At 49.9% G+C, this 15693-nt stretch overlaps 1 protein-coding gene across 10 annotated transcripts in view; it reads left to right on the top strand.

Annotated features, from left to right (window-relative positions):
• Window positions 1-15693, top strand: part of ASAP1 (ArfGAP with SH3 domain, ankyrin repeat and PH domain 1) — a 344878-nt gene that overhangs the window by 321181 nt on the left and 8004 nt on the right. For 6 of the 10 annotated variants that reach the window (XM_032415481.1, XM_032415484.1, XM_032415480.1 and 3 more), the window contains 4 exons: window positions 269-307; window positions 1392-1562; window positions 9498-9567; window positions 11750-11808. In XM_032415481.1, coding sequence (XP_032271372.1) covers window positions 269-307; window positions 1392-1562; window positions 9498-9567; window positions 11750-11808 — 339 coding nt within the window. The remainder of the gene's footprint in view (window positions 1-268; window positions 308-1391; window positions 1563-9497; window positions 9568-11749; window positions 11809-15693) is intronic. The other 4 variants (XM_032415486.1, XM_032415485.1, XM_032415490.1 and 1 more) reach the window with 2 other exon arrangements.

The raw sequence follows: 15693 nt of genomic DNA, 5'->3' as shown, positions 1-15693 counted from the left end.
TTGGAATTTGGAGTAAGAGTAAGGCTTTCGTGAGGTATCACATCAGTAGGACAGAGAGGGTAACCTGTAGAGCTCAGGCCATTGTATCCGAAAACAGATGATGATCTTACTGAGGTTGTCAGTATTGATTTCCAAAACAAGACTGTCTCTGAGAATCACTGGTGTAAATCAGTGCTGGTGCTGACCAGGAGTCAGTAATGGGAAATACAAGGCTTATTTTACCAAGGAAGGAAGCCAGCAGTAATTAAGCTTTTCTTTTAATACACAGAATATAAAAAGCTCTTTTGGAGCCTTTCTGGATCACCAGGTATCTACTATCCTGTGTTAAAAATTTGGTGTGGCAGTGTTTTTTGTTTTTTTTTTTTTTTCTCCCTCCTTCCCTTTTTTTTTTCGTTAACTGCTTGCAGAAACAGTTGTCCATGAACACAGCTAAACTGTGTACCTGGGAATGCTGCATAAAGAGACACTTGCTACGGTGCCCGGTATCCAGTGCTTGGCACCCACCGGCCACTCAGCATCGCTTTGAATAAACAAAACTAATACCATAAATACTAATCCTGTAACCGCTCTTGAAAACAAACTCCATTTTTTTCTTAAAACATTAGGTCGGAAAAGTCAGGTTTTGCAGTAGTGGTTGTGTGTGTGTGTGGAATAGTAATCGTTACTGCCATCCCGTCTTTCCCTCTGGAGAAAGCTGAGTCTTTCTTTAAATCTACAGGCATCAATGTCTAATCTGTGTAACTTAACTCAGGCTTCCAGTAGGTGGTTTATGATTTCTAGAACAACTCAGAATTGAAGGAAAAAAAGAGTTTTTGAATTTCTCTTTTTTGAAGGAATTCTTTACATTGGATCCTTCGTTCTTGATAAAAGTTATTAAAAAAAAAAAAACTTCAGGCAAAGATTACAGACTAAAGGAAAAAGTTGTAGTGGAGAGAAAAATCCTGTGAACGTTTCCGTGTCCCACCCTGTGGCCCCCTGAAGGGTTAGTCTCTACTCTGTTCTTTCTCCGTTGATTTTGCTAGCAGTGCTGTGTGCCTTCTTCCTCCATGGATGTCGTGATGGTCCCACCAAGTTATTCATTTAAAATGTATGTTTTATTTTTCCCATGGTACCTAAATGAGGATCTTAAACCCATTAGCATTCCATGGGATGGGCATTCCCTTAAAAGCACACACTTCCCTTTCTTTTATTGTGATTTTTCTTTTTTTTTTTAATTTTACCAGCAATTTTGAAACCGCTCTTTGTGAGCTGCTGAGTTGATGGAATTGGCCATATCCAGCTTTGCGCTTTGTCTGTGTTCCGTACCACATGTGTGTGGAAGTAACTGCATACTGGTTGTTCTGTCTCTGAGACTGGGATTAACCTTCCTGCCCCATTCGATTCCTTTCTAGGTCCAACTGGCCCACCTTCAACACTCCCTCTAAGCACCCAGACCTCTAGTGGCAGCTCCACCCTGTCCAAGAAGAGGCCTCCTCCCCCACCACCCGGACACAAGAGAACCCTATCCGACCCTCCCAGCCCACTACCTCACGGGCCCCCAAACAAAGGCGCAGTTCCTTGGGGTAAGTCATCCTAAAGTCAGGGCCAGCGCTGCCCGGGCCAGGCAGTGCGTGGGGTGCAGCGGGCAGCGGGCACCTGCGCATTCAGCAAACGGGCCAGCCTGCACACACGCCGGGTGAGGGCTTGGATACATATGCGGGAGACTGTACCCAAGGCCAAGAAGCATCATAGAAGATATTTAGGGTCATTTAAAAGCCAGAGCAGTACTAAAGTGCTGAGCGTTTCCTGGGCACCAGGTACCATGCTCATAAATCTCTTTCAGTCACAGTAGCAGCTCTGTGTAGTGGGTATGGTCAACCTCATTCACGGATGAGGAAACGGAGACTCAGAAAAGCAAAGTCATCCATTCTCACAGCAGCCAGAATATAAGGCAGAAGGTTTTCTCAACACGTAAATCAAACACAGTCACTTCTCACCTTTAAAGCTCTCCTGGTGTGCTTCAGGGTGAACGCCAGCTCCTTGGCCCAGGACCTGGGGGGCCCTGCAGGGTGTAGGGGCTGACCGTCCAGCACCCACCCTCCGCTCATGCCACACGGCCTCCTCACTGCTCAAGCACACCGGGCTCTCCCTCCTGAGGCCACTCCACGCCTGCAGCTGTGTCCTGCGCTTCGAGAGCCTGGCTCCCTTTTGTCCCTCCCGGCTTCAACGTTTGTCTCCCGGACCCCTTTGTAAAGGAGCTTCCTTCCCCCGCCATTTCCTTCAGACCGCCTATCACTGTGGATTAGTACTCTGTGTTTGGCTTCTTGGTCTCTCTAGAATGTAAGCTCCACGAGAGCAGGGACTCTGTCTGTCTTCTCTTTTGTGTCTGCAGGGCCTAGCATCGAGCCCACATGTAGTAGGTCCTCCATAATCACCTGACGATGAATAAATGTGCACAGAGTCAGTTAGCGACATTGACCGCAGACAAATTTATATCCACAAGGCACATAATTTCCGTCTTTCCTACCTTTTTAGTTCCCCAGAACTCCTCGCTAGCCCACCAGCAGTTGAAGTCAAGCACCAAGAGTCTCTCCCCGGCGCCCAGGGGGGTCAGGCCCCTGACAGGCATGGAGAGAAAGAGAACCTTTGCTAGAGGAGCGTGCTCATTCCCATGGGCACCTCCTTCTGCCCATGAGTTTCACTGTGGCTTCTTTTCCCTTGGGTTTCTGATCGTAACTGATAGGTAATTCAGCTGAATGCATTAGAGGGCTTCTTCAAAAGCCTATACGAAGGTGTTGTGATTCTTTGGAGTCTTTGGAAAAACCCATACTCACCCCTATGCAGGTTGGTACCCGTCTGTCATCCGGCCGCGGCGCCACAGTGAGCGTGCGAACGTGTCTGTGTGGTCGGCCATTCCCTGCGCATGTGTGTCTGCCTGTTGTGTGGGCCTTCTCGACCCATCCGCTCAGGGAGCCCACGGCCTCGTGAGGGAGACAGACCGGCAAGCCAGGGAGTTCTTGACCGTTAGGGCTGACATGTTAACGGACTGCTGTGGAAATGCTGAGAAACGGCGTCAGACTGCAGGGGAAGGCTCTGCAGAGGAGGAGACATTTGTGGAGGGCGGTGACAGGTCAGCTCCCCGGTGAGACAAGCCAGGGAAGAGCAGTGGAGGCTCCCGCACACAGCGGCGTGTTACATGTGTCCTTGACGTGTCCACGGGTTGCTATCCCCGCCTTCCAGACGTCCCCAGGTTTCATCCAAGAGGACTTTCCAAACCCAAATAACATTCTCCTGAAGGTCAGACCTGTGCAGATTTTCATACCACAAATCATAAACTCACCTTTTCCCAGTTTCACTAAACGTTGATCCTGTTGTTCATCGGTTTTTATTTCCGTGTAAAGTTGATTGTGCCTGTATTCGTCCTACAGGCTCAGTAGGTCTACAGTTAATTTTACGAAATTTCTGTTTTCTGGCTTAGGAATCACTTTCTTAGATTTCTTTCCCGTCACTCAGTAGCAGGACTCGTAGCTGCTGGTCTTTTGTTTGTTTTTTGTTTTTGTGGGCAAGGGGCATTTTTCATTAAGAAACAGAGTCACCGTTCTGTGAGAGTTGGTGCCACCAACAGGGAGCCTTTCGAAGACAGGGGCCCCGAGCCATCTGCTGGTGGCTCTCCGCAGCGAGAGCCTCCCACCTACCACCAGCCATGAGGGACAAAAACCAGAATCTGTCTGTGGCCTAGTGACAATTCTCCATGCCACAGACTTCGGTGGTCACTCACAAACAGCCCTAAATAGTAATTCTGAGACTGTCAGGGCCATTCTTTCTGAGTTAGTTGTGGGCGCACATATGTGAGAGATACCTAAAGGCCTGGTCTGTCCCTACCTATTTCCCGCTGACATGGTGTTCCAGAAGCCAGAAGCGGGATCCAGACTATTAATAAAACACATGGGGAGATCAGTCTCCTCGGCAGCATTTATGATGCCTACAGCTTCCCTCTGTGGACCCGTCATTAGGATCTGGGCCCAAGAAATGGATACCAGCATGAGGGGTGGTACAGGTACAAGCCTCTGGCTCCCCCAAGGCCTCACCTTCCCGCAGCATGCTTGCCATATAGATACACCAGGTTCCCGAACCACGTTCTTTCCTCTAAGATCTGAGCCTTTGCTTATAACGTGCCTCAGCCTGGAATATTCTCCTCATTTGTGTTAATGCTTAGTCATCCTTCAAGATCTGCTCTCCAGGGACCCGTTCAAGGGGCCTTCCCAGTCTAGCCACCCCCACACTCCCAGTCTGGCCCCTCTGGCACAGGGTTACCATGGTGGTTCTGTGTGCACCTGTGTTTCCCAGGGCATTCTGAACTCCTTACAAGGGCATGTGCTGTTTCTGTCTCAGAGCACAGTGTGGACCTGTGCCATACCCAGATTCTGACCCATCCTTACCACTTGGTAGCCTGGTGGCTTTCAGTGATTATTTTTGAATTGTTCCATACCTCAGTTTCTCCAGCTGTAAAATGGGGCTAGGCTAGTTAATAGTACTTACCTAATTTTTTTAAAGTTTTATTTAAGTAATCTCTACACCCAACGTGGGGCTTGAACTCACAACCCCCGAGATCAAGAGCCACACGCATCCCCCCCGACCGAGCCAGCCGGGCACCCCGGTACTTAATCTAATTCTTAACCACAGTTCCACAAAGTAGGAAATGCTGGGACCTCAACTTTCAGGACAGTGAGACGCAGAAAGATTCAATCACTTGCCCAAGTTCCCACGGCTGGTACTCAGGGAGCCAAGATCTGTCACCAGCCTGTGTGGCTGAGAGAGCTTGCACTCCTCCCCCTCTCCATGTTCTGCTGTGTTCTACATGTGATCGCTCCGTGATTCCTTGGCCATTCCCCATGTCAGCAGCTGTTTCTTTGCCCATGAAGCAAAGACGGGAAAAGGTAGCCGGGCAGGAAGGTACCCTCCGCCTGGCTGTGCCACCTCGTCCATCTGCAGCATGGAGCCCTGGTGTGCAGGGAAGGCCGCTCCAGGCTTTCTCCCTGCCAGCACCAGTGTCCACGGCACCCGAAATAGCCCAGGCATCACATTACTCAAGTCCCGCTATTGTGATGAATTCAGCCATCTGTCTCAGGAGACTGCTAAGGCAGGCTTTTGATGAGAAAACAAGTAGGCTTATGGGCAGATTTGGGTTGTATGGGGACTTTGATTTTTCAAGGGGCATGTCATTAAACCTCACCTCTGGAAATACATAATTTGTTTATAACCTACTTTTATAATAGGCCAACACGTATTTTAACACAATTTAAGTAAAATTAATTAAGAAATGAGGACAAAGAGAGAATAAAGGTAACAAGGTAAAAGTCCAAGAGTGTGATATCTTCGCAAAATGTGTAATATAAGATCACATACAGTGGCTGGAAATAGACCACAGATTTGACACTGAGGTTTTTACAGGCAAGAGCAAAGAAAAAAATACAACTAATTATCCAGTTTGTGGTGGCCATAAGATTAACCCTCTTGTCATGCTTGAGAGTCGTATAATTAATACCTAAGAGCAGCTCACCGCAGGACCTCTGTCCTTTGGCCGTATTCAGAGAAGTCTCGACAGCACACATCACGGGCAACCATAACATGCATTAAAAGAACATTCTGGAAGCCCAGGTTCTGATCTGGGTTCTACCAGTCCCAGGCTACATGACCTCTAGAAATCACATTCCTTATCTTTGGTCACTGGGATTTAAAGTTGTATAAGCTTTTTTTTTTTTTTTTATTGTAGAACAGATAATAAGTGGAAAACTATACCACAGATTGGTTCCCTTCTATTTCAAGGCCAGAACTTCAGGTGAAAGACTCAGCATTTGAAATGTCTGATCCAAGGCATGCACATCCGCTCATTGGAACAGTATTGGTTTATAAAAGAGCCTCTAGACAGAAATTTCTTGTTCTTCCCTTTTCTTGAGTTTCCCAGTACATTTTCATGTCCGCTCCCTGCCCCCCACCCCCTGCTTCCGTTGTGCATGCTTATCTAGAAATTAATAACGGCTACGACCATTTGTAGAGTATTCCCCGTGTACCAGGCGCCGTGCGCTTGTTCATCCATCATTCAGCCGTCACAGCCATTGTGTACGATAGAGGTGGTCACTGTCTGAATTTTATCGCTGGGGAAATTGAAGCACAGAGCAGTCAAATGCTTGTATAGAATCACAAATCCAGTCACTTCAGACCTGGTGTATGAACTCACTTCAGACTCCAAGTCTCATCTATTTATCCACTATTCCAGAAGACTCCTGGAGCCTGTGTGTCATTCGTGGCTGGGCCAGTGTCCTCCTCTCTGTCCACAGCCTCTTAGCCCGACGTTTCTGACCCCGAGTCTTGGCCACAACTCCTTCACCTGCTGGCCCAGCATCTGTCCCCGGCTCTGTCTCACACACATCTCTTGTACATGCGAGTCCTTTTCCAAGTTGCACAAAGAGAGAAGAAGGGATTGAACTGCTTCCGTGTTTCTACTCCTCCCTTGAATGCTATCCTTTTTTCAGAAATGTGTCTAAGTCACGCTTTTCTTCCTAGGCATGGCATGTGGCCTTTGCCTAGCCATGAGATTGCTGGGGTTCCTGTCTGCCAACCACAGAGACCTTCCCCTAGGTGTGGGGGAAATGAAGCCGTGGGCAGAGAGGCAGATGAGTCAGTGCCGGGGGCCCTGATGTCATTCCTCAGGAGCCTAGTGGCTACTGTATGCCAGAGGCCGGGCTAGCAGGTGAGGTGACGATGATGTCCAAGGCACAGGCCCTGCCTTTGAGGTGCTCACTCAGTGAGTAGGTCGTCATCATTTCTGTTGCATTCCATCAGAGAGCTGTGAATAATAGTTTCCATTTGTGTCATGCTCCCTGTGGCCCAGCACATACACTGTGCACTCCATAGTTTATCTTTTGTGATGCTCATACCTATCTGGTGGAGTAGATACTATTTCGTTTCCATCTTATAGATGAGGGGACTGAGGCTTAGTAGAAAAAGCACTGTAGCCCAGGCTCATACCCACTGGGCGATGGTGGGGCTGAAGGTCAAACCCAGGCTTGTCTGGCTCCAAAATCTGCACCCTTAACCACTGCCCAATGATGAATGGTGGTAGGCTGACAGGAAGGAGGGAGTGGTTAAGTCTGGGTAGGGAAGAATTCCCAGAAGTTGACACTGGAGAGACTCTTTGCAGGTTGCATAGGAGTTCACCACGAGTGGGAGGGGTTTGGTGTTGCAGAGAGAAGGGACAGAGGGCCAAAGTTATGGAGGCAGAGAAAGACAGTGTGTTTGGAGATGGAGAGTCACCTTGAGTGGCCAGAGAGCAGGGTTAAAGGAGGACACGGACATTTGGGCTCCAGGGTCAGGCCGCAGCCCCTGGGGTGACGGCTCATCTGTGTGGCAGCAGAGTGGGTGGCCAGAAGCAGAGCGAGGGGCCTTCTGCAGCCCAAATGGTCTCATAGTCGGTCCCACACGTAAGAGGGTTAAGAATCACTGGTTTGGAATGTTTCCTACCTGGAAAGGGAATTAACAGATGCAGTGGTTTACCCTAGCATAGAACTTCCTTTGATATTTTGATTGTTATGGCTCAATGAAGTCTGAGAGTGTGAGATCTGAGAGCCAATCCTAAGGAGTCCCGCTAAACACCGTGCTGAAAAGAAACGCCTACCTGAACGGCATTCACAGCTCGGAGGATTCCCTGAGAGGCTGCCGGAGGCATCCTTCAGTACCAGTGATGGCTCATGGAAATGTACCGGTGGTTGGAAGGAGTGCCTTAGTAAAATGAAGCTATATTTGAAAATCATCGGCCCTGGTAACACCAGTTTAGCTCGTTTCTTCCTGCAGCAGTGTCCTAGAGTTACAGAAAGTTCTGTCCAGGAGGCCCCCTGTTAGCCCTCGGCCATCCTCCCCCATCCGGGAGGTTCAGTGGGATGAGCGGTGATGGGGGGCTGGTTAGTACAGATCCTGGAGGCCGGCTCCTCGGCTTTGTATCCCAGCACGCACCCCTACCAGCTACTTGACCTTGGGCTTAGTTGTACCACTTTGTGTGTTTCTTCATATACAACATGGAGGGTACTTGTACTATGTACGTCATGGACCTCATCCCAGTGACGTACTTACCCCGTACCTCACTCCTAGTAGATGCTCAGTGAATGGCGGTCGCTATTACTGACGTTACCATCGGGGCGTCAGGACGGGTAGTGACAAGGCTGTAGACCCGTGGTCAGGACTTCCGGTCAGGACTTCTGGGTAGACCAGGTAGCCGTGTGAACTGCAGGCACTTAACCTTGTTTCTTCTTCTTTAAAATGAGGATAAGGACACCAGCTCTTCCTGTTGTGTGGAGTTGAGAAGCGCTTGGGCGGCCATAGGTGCTGTGACGCAGAGTCAGTGCTTTGGCCAGTCCTGTCCTCTGCCCCTGCCCTCCTGTTCCTGATTCTCCTCAGCCAGCCCCTTCCCCAAGGCACCCGGGGGATCCTGTGGGTGTCCAGGCAGGGGAGGAAGGGGCTGGACTTTGCACAGCAGTCTTTGGAAGGGTGGGCAGGACATGAGCTGGAGCCCCAGAGACAGCTGTGCCCCTGCAGGGTCCAGGGGTTCCTCCTGGGCGCCTGGCAGCATGGGGCCCTGTGCTCCTCCCACCGTGGGATGGGTCCCACAGGAGTTATTCTCACCCATCTCTCTGCCTTCTCCCGGACAAAGAGCACGTATGTGGTTTTGCGGCCCCTCGCACCCCCGATTAGAAAGTTCTTCACTGTTCAGGTGCCTCGTCCCCCAGTGAGGACGTTTCCTGCTCCTCTTACCAGTGAGGTTTTGACCCCATTTCCTTTCCGTAGCACACAACCCTGTTCACCGTTGACCTCATTCCACATTATCAGTCTAGTTTGTACATGTACATTGCCCAGGCCAGATCAGAAACCCGGCGAGAGCAGAGACATTTGATTTGCTTTTGGGCCACTGCTCTCCATCCATGCCTTGCACCTAGTTGGTACTTAATAAATGCTAATGTCTGAGTGAGTGATGGCAAGAGTGACTGAGAGTCTCGCCCCACAGATGGCCAGTTATCACCATCCTACTGAATAGCATCCATACAGACACAGTTTGTGGGTTGTGTATTCTGAGTCTGGCTGCCAGGCCTAGTCTGGCATTGCAACCTCTGGGTGAATTTGAGGTTTTACTCTTCTTTCCCTGAGCCCAAGCTAAGGACAAGATCCTGAGCCAATGGGACATCCCCAAAGTCCTGTGATCTTATAGGCTTTGTCTGGGGGTGGGCTGTTCATCTTTTTGACATCGTCCTTGAATACCAAAAAAAAAAAAACAAAAAACAAAACAAAACATACTGTCAGAGCCCAAAATGGTGCTAGTTTTGTTTCAAAGTTACAAATGCATACCATTCTAGTTCGAGACTTTTCAGTTCCTTTCTGGAACCAGAGGGGTGCCTGTCTGTCAAGTCCTGAGTCCCCTTATTCCATTCCCCTGCCTGAAGATGCAACTTGACATCTGATTTTCCCTGTAGGTAACGATGTGGGTCCATCATCATCAAGTAAGACCACAAACAAGTTTGAGGGACTGTCTCAGCAATCAAGGTAAGCTGCCTTCATGTTTCTCCCTCAGCTGGGATCATAGTTCACCTTCGGAATTCTAGAAAGGGGTGTTGGTGGCAGTTTGCTCAAAGTGTGGCCCGCCCCTGATCGTGAGGAGAAACGAAATGTGGACTGTCAGTATGCACCCGTCCGTCAGGCCCCCATGACAAGCCACTGTCCCCCGGCACGTTGGCAGGCCGGGCTGTCCAGTGCCAGGTTCTCCCCCATTCCGGTTCCCAGTGGGGACTGGCCTCACTTCCCTCATGTCAGAGTCTACCAGAATGAGGTTGTATTTTTCATTTTTTAACTAAGTAGCTTTGTTTTGTTACTCTTGACTCCTTTTTGCGGACTTGAGAATGAAAACAGTTCTCAGGGAAATCTGACAGCCCAGAGATTTTCAGACATAAAAATAGGACTCTTTCCAAGTGCCCCGTTTGTATGATTTTCTTAGGCTAGGCTAAAAGCAGCATCCCTTCCTTCCATCCTTTCACAGAAATGGGTCTTTGGAAGATCTTCTGTGGGCAACATTTATCCAATCCCAACGCAAAGAATATTCTCTAGAGGCCCGATCTGAGATAAAGACACAAAGAGCCACTTACAGTCCCAAAACCTTAGGGAGAAGGAGTCAGCTGGTATGTGGGGGTTGCTTTCCAGAGTTTATCAAAGAGCAAAACAAAGTTCTCATTTATTTTAATGCCACTGTCCTATTTAGTCTTTACAACTTTGTCAGATAGGCCGATTACTATTTCCTCCATCGTATAGACAAGGGAGCGGCCCCGAGAACTTGAGAGGTGAAGTGGTGGCAGATGTCGAAGCTGGACTCAACCCACTTGTCCTCCAGACTCCACGTCCCGTCGTCCCCTCCCCTTGGGTTCCGACTTCCACCCGGGGGGGTGGGGGGCCGGGCTCAGACTGCAGTTCCGGCGTCTTCTTCCAGAGGGGGAGAGTGTCTGATACGTGGAGAGTGCCCACAAAATGCTTTTTAAGCAGAATCAAGCCACGTGCACACAGCAGCGACTTCGTGTTCCTTTGCAGAGGAAGCAGCCCAGGCCCACGGGTGTTCAGTGTTGACCCTGGGCCTTGGTCAGGAACCAGCATCGTGCTCATGTCAGTAATCAGCAGGTGTGCTTCCCTGAGAACATGCCGAGGCCGGACGTGAGAAACACACGCTCCAGAGGGGTTCACCGCTTCTGGATTCGCAGGGACATTATGTCCATGGCCCGGAGGCAGTAGGATTTCACAAGAGCTGAGGAGAGAGTGGTTAGGAAGTGACAGCACGTGCATTTCATCTTCTTTGACTGTTTTGTTCGTTTGGTTTGGCTTTCCCTGTTCCTTTAAATGCAGTTAGGAGAGAAAGAGGGGAAAGCCAATTCTTGGGACATCATAGGACACAAGGGGACAAACGAGAGATTCAGAGGGGCTCTTGGCACGGAGGACTCCGGTGCTCGGCTGCTGTTCCTCCTTCAGGCTGCAGGGCCCTGGCGTCCTCTGAGAATAGCTCCAGCCTCTTGCTAAAGGAGCACTGCGGCAGCCCGCGGCCCTGGCATGTCGGTGGTGGCAGGGGAATGGGGAGGAACACTGCGTTATTCAGACCCCGTGGGATGGACTTCCTATTCCCGAGACTTGGGTGTTTTTCCCTACTCGTTTGGTAAGTGCTCCAAGCGGAGGGAAAGCCTGGAGGTCTGAGACCCAAGCTTTCTGCTCTGGTGCCGCGGGGGACACGGGAGCTCTGGCGTTAAACAGAGCGAGGTCTCCATTTACATCTCCTCCCCGGCCAGCCTTGGGACCCTGTGCTGAAACGCCCCAGACTTCAGTGTCCTCCCCTGGAAGTGGGGGTGGCAAGAGTTAGGGTGAGAGATAGAATCCCACGAGGAGACGGACTTCCATGTGGTCCCCCGGGGCCATGCTCCACCGGGCGCTCAGACATTTTACCTCTGAGGACAGGTTTCGAGGGGAAGAGGTGGTGGCTTTATCATTCACAGAGCTGGCCTGTTCACCCTTTCCTGGGTCCTCCCCAGCCAGGCAGATTTTGAATAGTGGAAAACAGACTGTAATCTTTTGTTAAAGAAATTTTGAAAGGGTTTTTAGAGAACTCAGCATAACTCTTGTAATTTCCTTGAATATTAGATCACTTAATGATATTACAGCATTTTGAGATCCTTAATTATTCTTATTTATTAATTAGCACCAGCTCTGCAAAGACTGCCCTTGGTCCAAGAGTTCTTCCTAAACTACCTCAGAAAGGTAAGATTTCTCTTTCTCGTGTTCACGTAATTAGATTGTCATGGTACCCTCCAAGGGGACAGTTGTCTCTGTCTCTCTAGTTCATGGCTTGATCCCAGATGCCTAAAGCAGCACCTAGCATGGAGTACGTGCCCAATAAATATCTGTTCAACGAAGAAAGATATTTATAAACTCAGTTTTTGTGATTAGCAAAACACCATACTTCTCCCAAAAAACCACTGTCCTTTTCTAGAAGATGTTATCGTCCCTGGGTCTGGGGATACCATTCTTTCTCCTCTTGCAAACACAGTCCAAGTACCACCTCTGCCACTCACTTGCCAAGTGGCCTGGGCAGGGGACTCGGAAGCTTCCCGAAGCCTCAGATTCCTCACCTGTAAATGTGGGCAGGAATACCTGCTTCATGAGGTTTTATAAGGGCGAAATGAGATCATGCTTCAGAAAGCCCCTCGCTTTCTGTGGCACAGAAATCCTTCCCTGGGAAAGCATCCATCATGCAAAGTAGAGATCCTCATGCTCTGAGAAGTACAAGAAAGCAATGTTTCCCTGCCAAGCAAAGACACTCGGTTCTTTGACCAAATCTTCCTGGATCCTGATCGAGCTTTTCATCCATAAGACCAGCATGTCCGTTGTCTTATCTGCTCCCTCTTCTTTGTTGCTGGCTCCAGCCTGGGAGCTGAGAACATCCACAGACGCCTTTGGTTCATCCTGTCCATCCTCACTTAGGTCCGCAAGGCCACAGGGCCCACGCTAGGTGCAGATGGGGTTCAGAGGACCTGTGGCCGCTCCATGGGTTTCAGTACTGACGGCAAGACCTTTGACCCCAGAAGTCAAAGTTAGGGATTTGTGGTGGGATCCACCCCTCTCCCAAGGTCTTCAGGAAAGTGGTATATTTGGAGGAGCACTGACTGGGCTTCTGTGTCCTACAATAAAAGGTAGCTGCTGGTTCATTCTGCGTGGAACACAGAGGAAGCTTCCCCCGGATTTACTGAGTCTTTATCTCAAGTCATTGTTTTCTTCTTTTAACCTCTGCCCAAAGGGCTGTCCTGATCCCAGAGAAGTTTGAGGTGTTTCCGGAGCACTGTTCCCACTTGTCTACGATCTGCCCTGATTCAGCCCTGTGCTCTTCCCCCATCGACCGCACGTTACCACTGATTCCTTCCACCTGCCTGTCCAGCTCCCTTCTTCTTGCTCCCAAACCACAGCGATTCTTAGCCCCACCGCCCCCACCCCTGTGGCCATTGCCACTTTCTCACTGTCCCTCAGGAGGGGTCCTGAGCCAGCATCATCTCTCCTAACGCTCTTCCTCCTCTTCCGCACCGCTCCTGTGCTGGTTCTGCTCGCTTGACCCGCTCTGGGCTGGCTCCACACACCTGCACATGATGGAGAAGCAGAGTGAGGATGGTGGCTCTGCTCTGCTTCCTGTCTGCTGAGCTCACGTGGTCCTCTGAGGCTGCCTGGAGCCCTCCATCTGCAGGATCCACTGACTTGCCCCTGCCCTCCCTAGTCCCCGTCTCCTTCACACCTTCTCTGTTCTCGAAACGACTTCGCTTCTGTGTTCTGAGTGAACAGGATGTGAGCCCCCGCCCCCGCACCTCACGGCCCACCGCATGCCCCTGCCTGCCTGCACGTGGCACCCAGGAAGTGGCCTGCCATGTCCTCAGGTGGACCCCGTGCTTCTGCACCAGCCCCGCCCCTCCCCAACTCGGGGATGGCACCCTGGCATGTGCCGTTCACTCTGAGCCATTCCACCAGAAGCCAGCGTGCTGTGAGCATCCCAGCCAGGCCGTCTCCCTCCAACCACCGCCTCACTGTACTTCTCCCATTCTTTTCTCTTGCTATCTCTTTTTACTGGATTTGAAATTGCCCATAATAAACATAGACAAAAATACTTTTATTTATTTATTTGACAGAGAGAAATAGCGAGAGCAGGAACACAAGCAGGGGGAGTGGGAGAGGGAGAAGCAGGCTCTCCACGGAGCATGGAGCCTGATGTGGGGCTCAATCCCAGGACCCTGGGATCATGACCTGAGCCGAAGGCAGACGCTTAACGACTGAGCCACCCAGGTGCCCCAGACAAAAATACTTTAAAACACAGAATAGTATAATACAGACTTCTCCACCTCACCCCCAGATGCTCATCACCCATCTCCAGCAATGATCAGGTCATACCTGAGCTTGTTCTGTCTGTTTCCTGCCCCCAGGCAGTCTGTAGCAGATGTGGACCTCATACCACTTACACACACTGCATACCGTTACGTCTCAGATGCTTTATCATATTTTGAAAATCCAAAATTTCTTAATACCTTAAAATACCCAGTTTACGTTTCTGATTGTCTCATAAACACCTTTTTTCTTTAACAAATTGTTCAAATCAAGATTGAATGTAATAAGGTCTAGTTCATTCAGCCTCTTAGGTTTCTTAGGCTGAAGGTCTCCGTGCATCTCTCCCCCTTTCTGGTAACACATAATGTTGGAAGAACTGGGTTATTCGTCCTAGTAGATTTTTCCAGTTTGGATTTTGCATCCCCATGCGGTTGTTAAACATGTTCCTCTGTCCTCCACATGTCAGTCGGAAGTTGGATCCTGAGACCCCATCAGATACAAGCTCAGGCTTTGGCAGAACTGCTTCCTGGGTGGAGGTGGTATTCTGTCAAGAGGAAGATGCTGGCTGATTGTCTGTGTGTGTGAAGTGTGCAGCTGTTTGCACTCAAAGCCCAGACCCATTCACCCATCCTCTGTTAGAACCACTGCACAGTGGGGCGCCTGGGTGGCTCAGTGGGTTAAGCGTCTGCCTTCGGCTCAGGTCATAATTCCAGGGTCCTGGGACCGAGCCCCGCATCAGGCTCCTGGCTCAGCGGGAAGCCTGCTTCTCCCTCTCCCTCTGCCTGCTGCTCTGCCCGCTTGTGCTCTGTCTCTGTATCTTTGTGTCTCAAATGAACAATAAAGAAAATCTTAAAAAAAAAAGAACCACTGCATGAGGCCACCGGCCAGGGCTCACGTCCGGCCCTGTGTTACACCGCTGTCTGCAGCATCCCCTCTGGTTGGGAATCGGGGCCAGACTTTTGCACAGTTTTTCTCCCTCTGCCTCCTCTTCTTCAGTTATGTTCTTAGAAGCTATTCTCAGGAGTGGAATGATGATGGCCAAGGGAAGAGCGTTTTAGTAGGCTGTACTCGGGGTGGTAGTGCTTTTCAAAGGAGCGTGTCCCCTTGCCTTCCACCCAGTCCTGCCTGCGCACCCCAGCTACACCATCTCCCGGGTTTTCGCAGGGAGTGGGGGTCGGCCTGGAAATTCCTGATCCTTTCTTGTTCCTAATGGGCCTCGCTCCAGCGGTGCACTCTCTGTGTTCCAGCTTTGGGGGAAAGTTGGCTTGTCAGCCCTTCAGAGTTAAAAAGGCAGTTCAGAAAGGACTTTTTTTTTTTTTTTTAAGATTTTATTTATTTGACAGAGAGCAGGAGAGCACAGGCAGGGGGAGAGGCAGAGGGAGAGGGAGAAGCAGGCTCCCCTGCTGAGCGGGGAGCCCGACGTGGGACTCGATCCCAGGATCGTGACCTGAGCCGAAGACAGATGCTTAACCGACTGAGCCACCCAGGCAACCCTAGAAAGGACTTTTAATTGGAGAGGGGAAAACACAAAACCAGCTTGGAAATCAAATAGACAAAGGCCGGGCAAGCTTCCCTAGAGGAGAAACTCTTTTCTTATTTTGTTTCTACCCATTATAAAAGCACATGTATTCATTCTAGAAGATTTTTAAAAATACAGATAATCAAAGAGAAGAAAAGCACAAACCACCCGCCGTCTCATATCACCCAACATACACAATTTGGTATATCCTTTCTACTGTACTTTTTTTGTTTTAGGTTTCGATTTAAGCTGGGGTGCTTTTT

The sequence above is a fragment of the Phoca vitulina genome, unplaced genomic scaffold, assembly GCF_004348235.1.
Source record: "Phoca vitulina isolate PV1807 unplaced genomic scaffold, GSC_HSeal_1.0 scaffold18, whole genome shotgun sequence".
NCBI classification, from domain to species: domain Eukaryota; kingdom Metazoa; phylum Chordata; class Mammalia; order Carnivora; family Phocidae; genus Phoca; species Phoca vitulina.
Note: the sequence above shows the minus strand (reverse complement) of the source record. Positions and strands in the feature narration are given on the sequence as shown.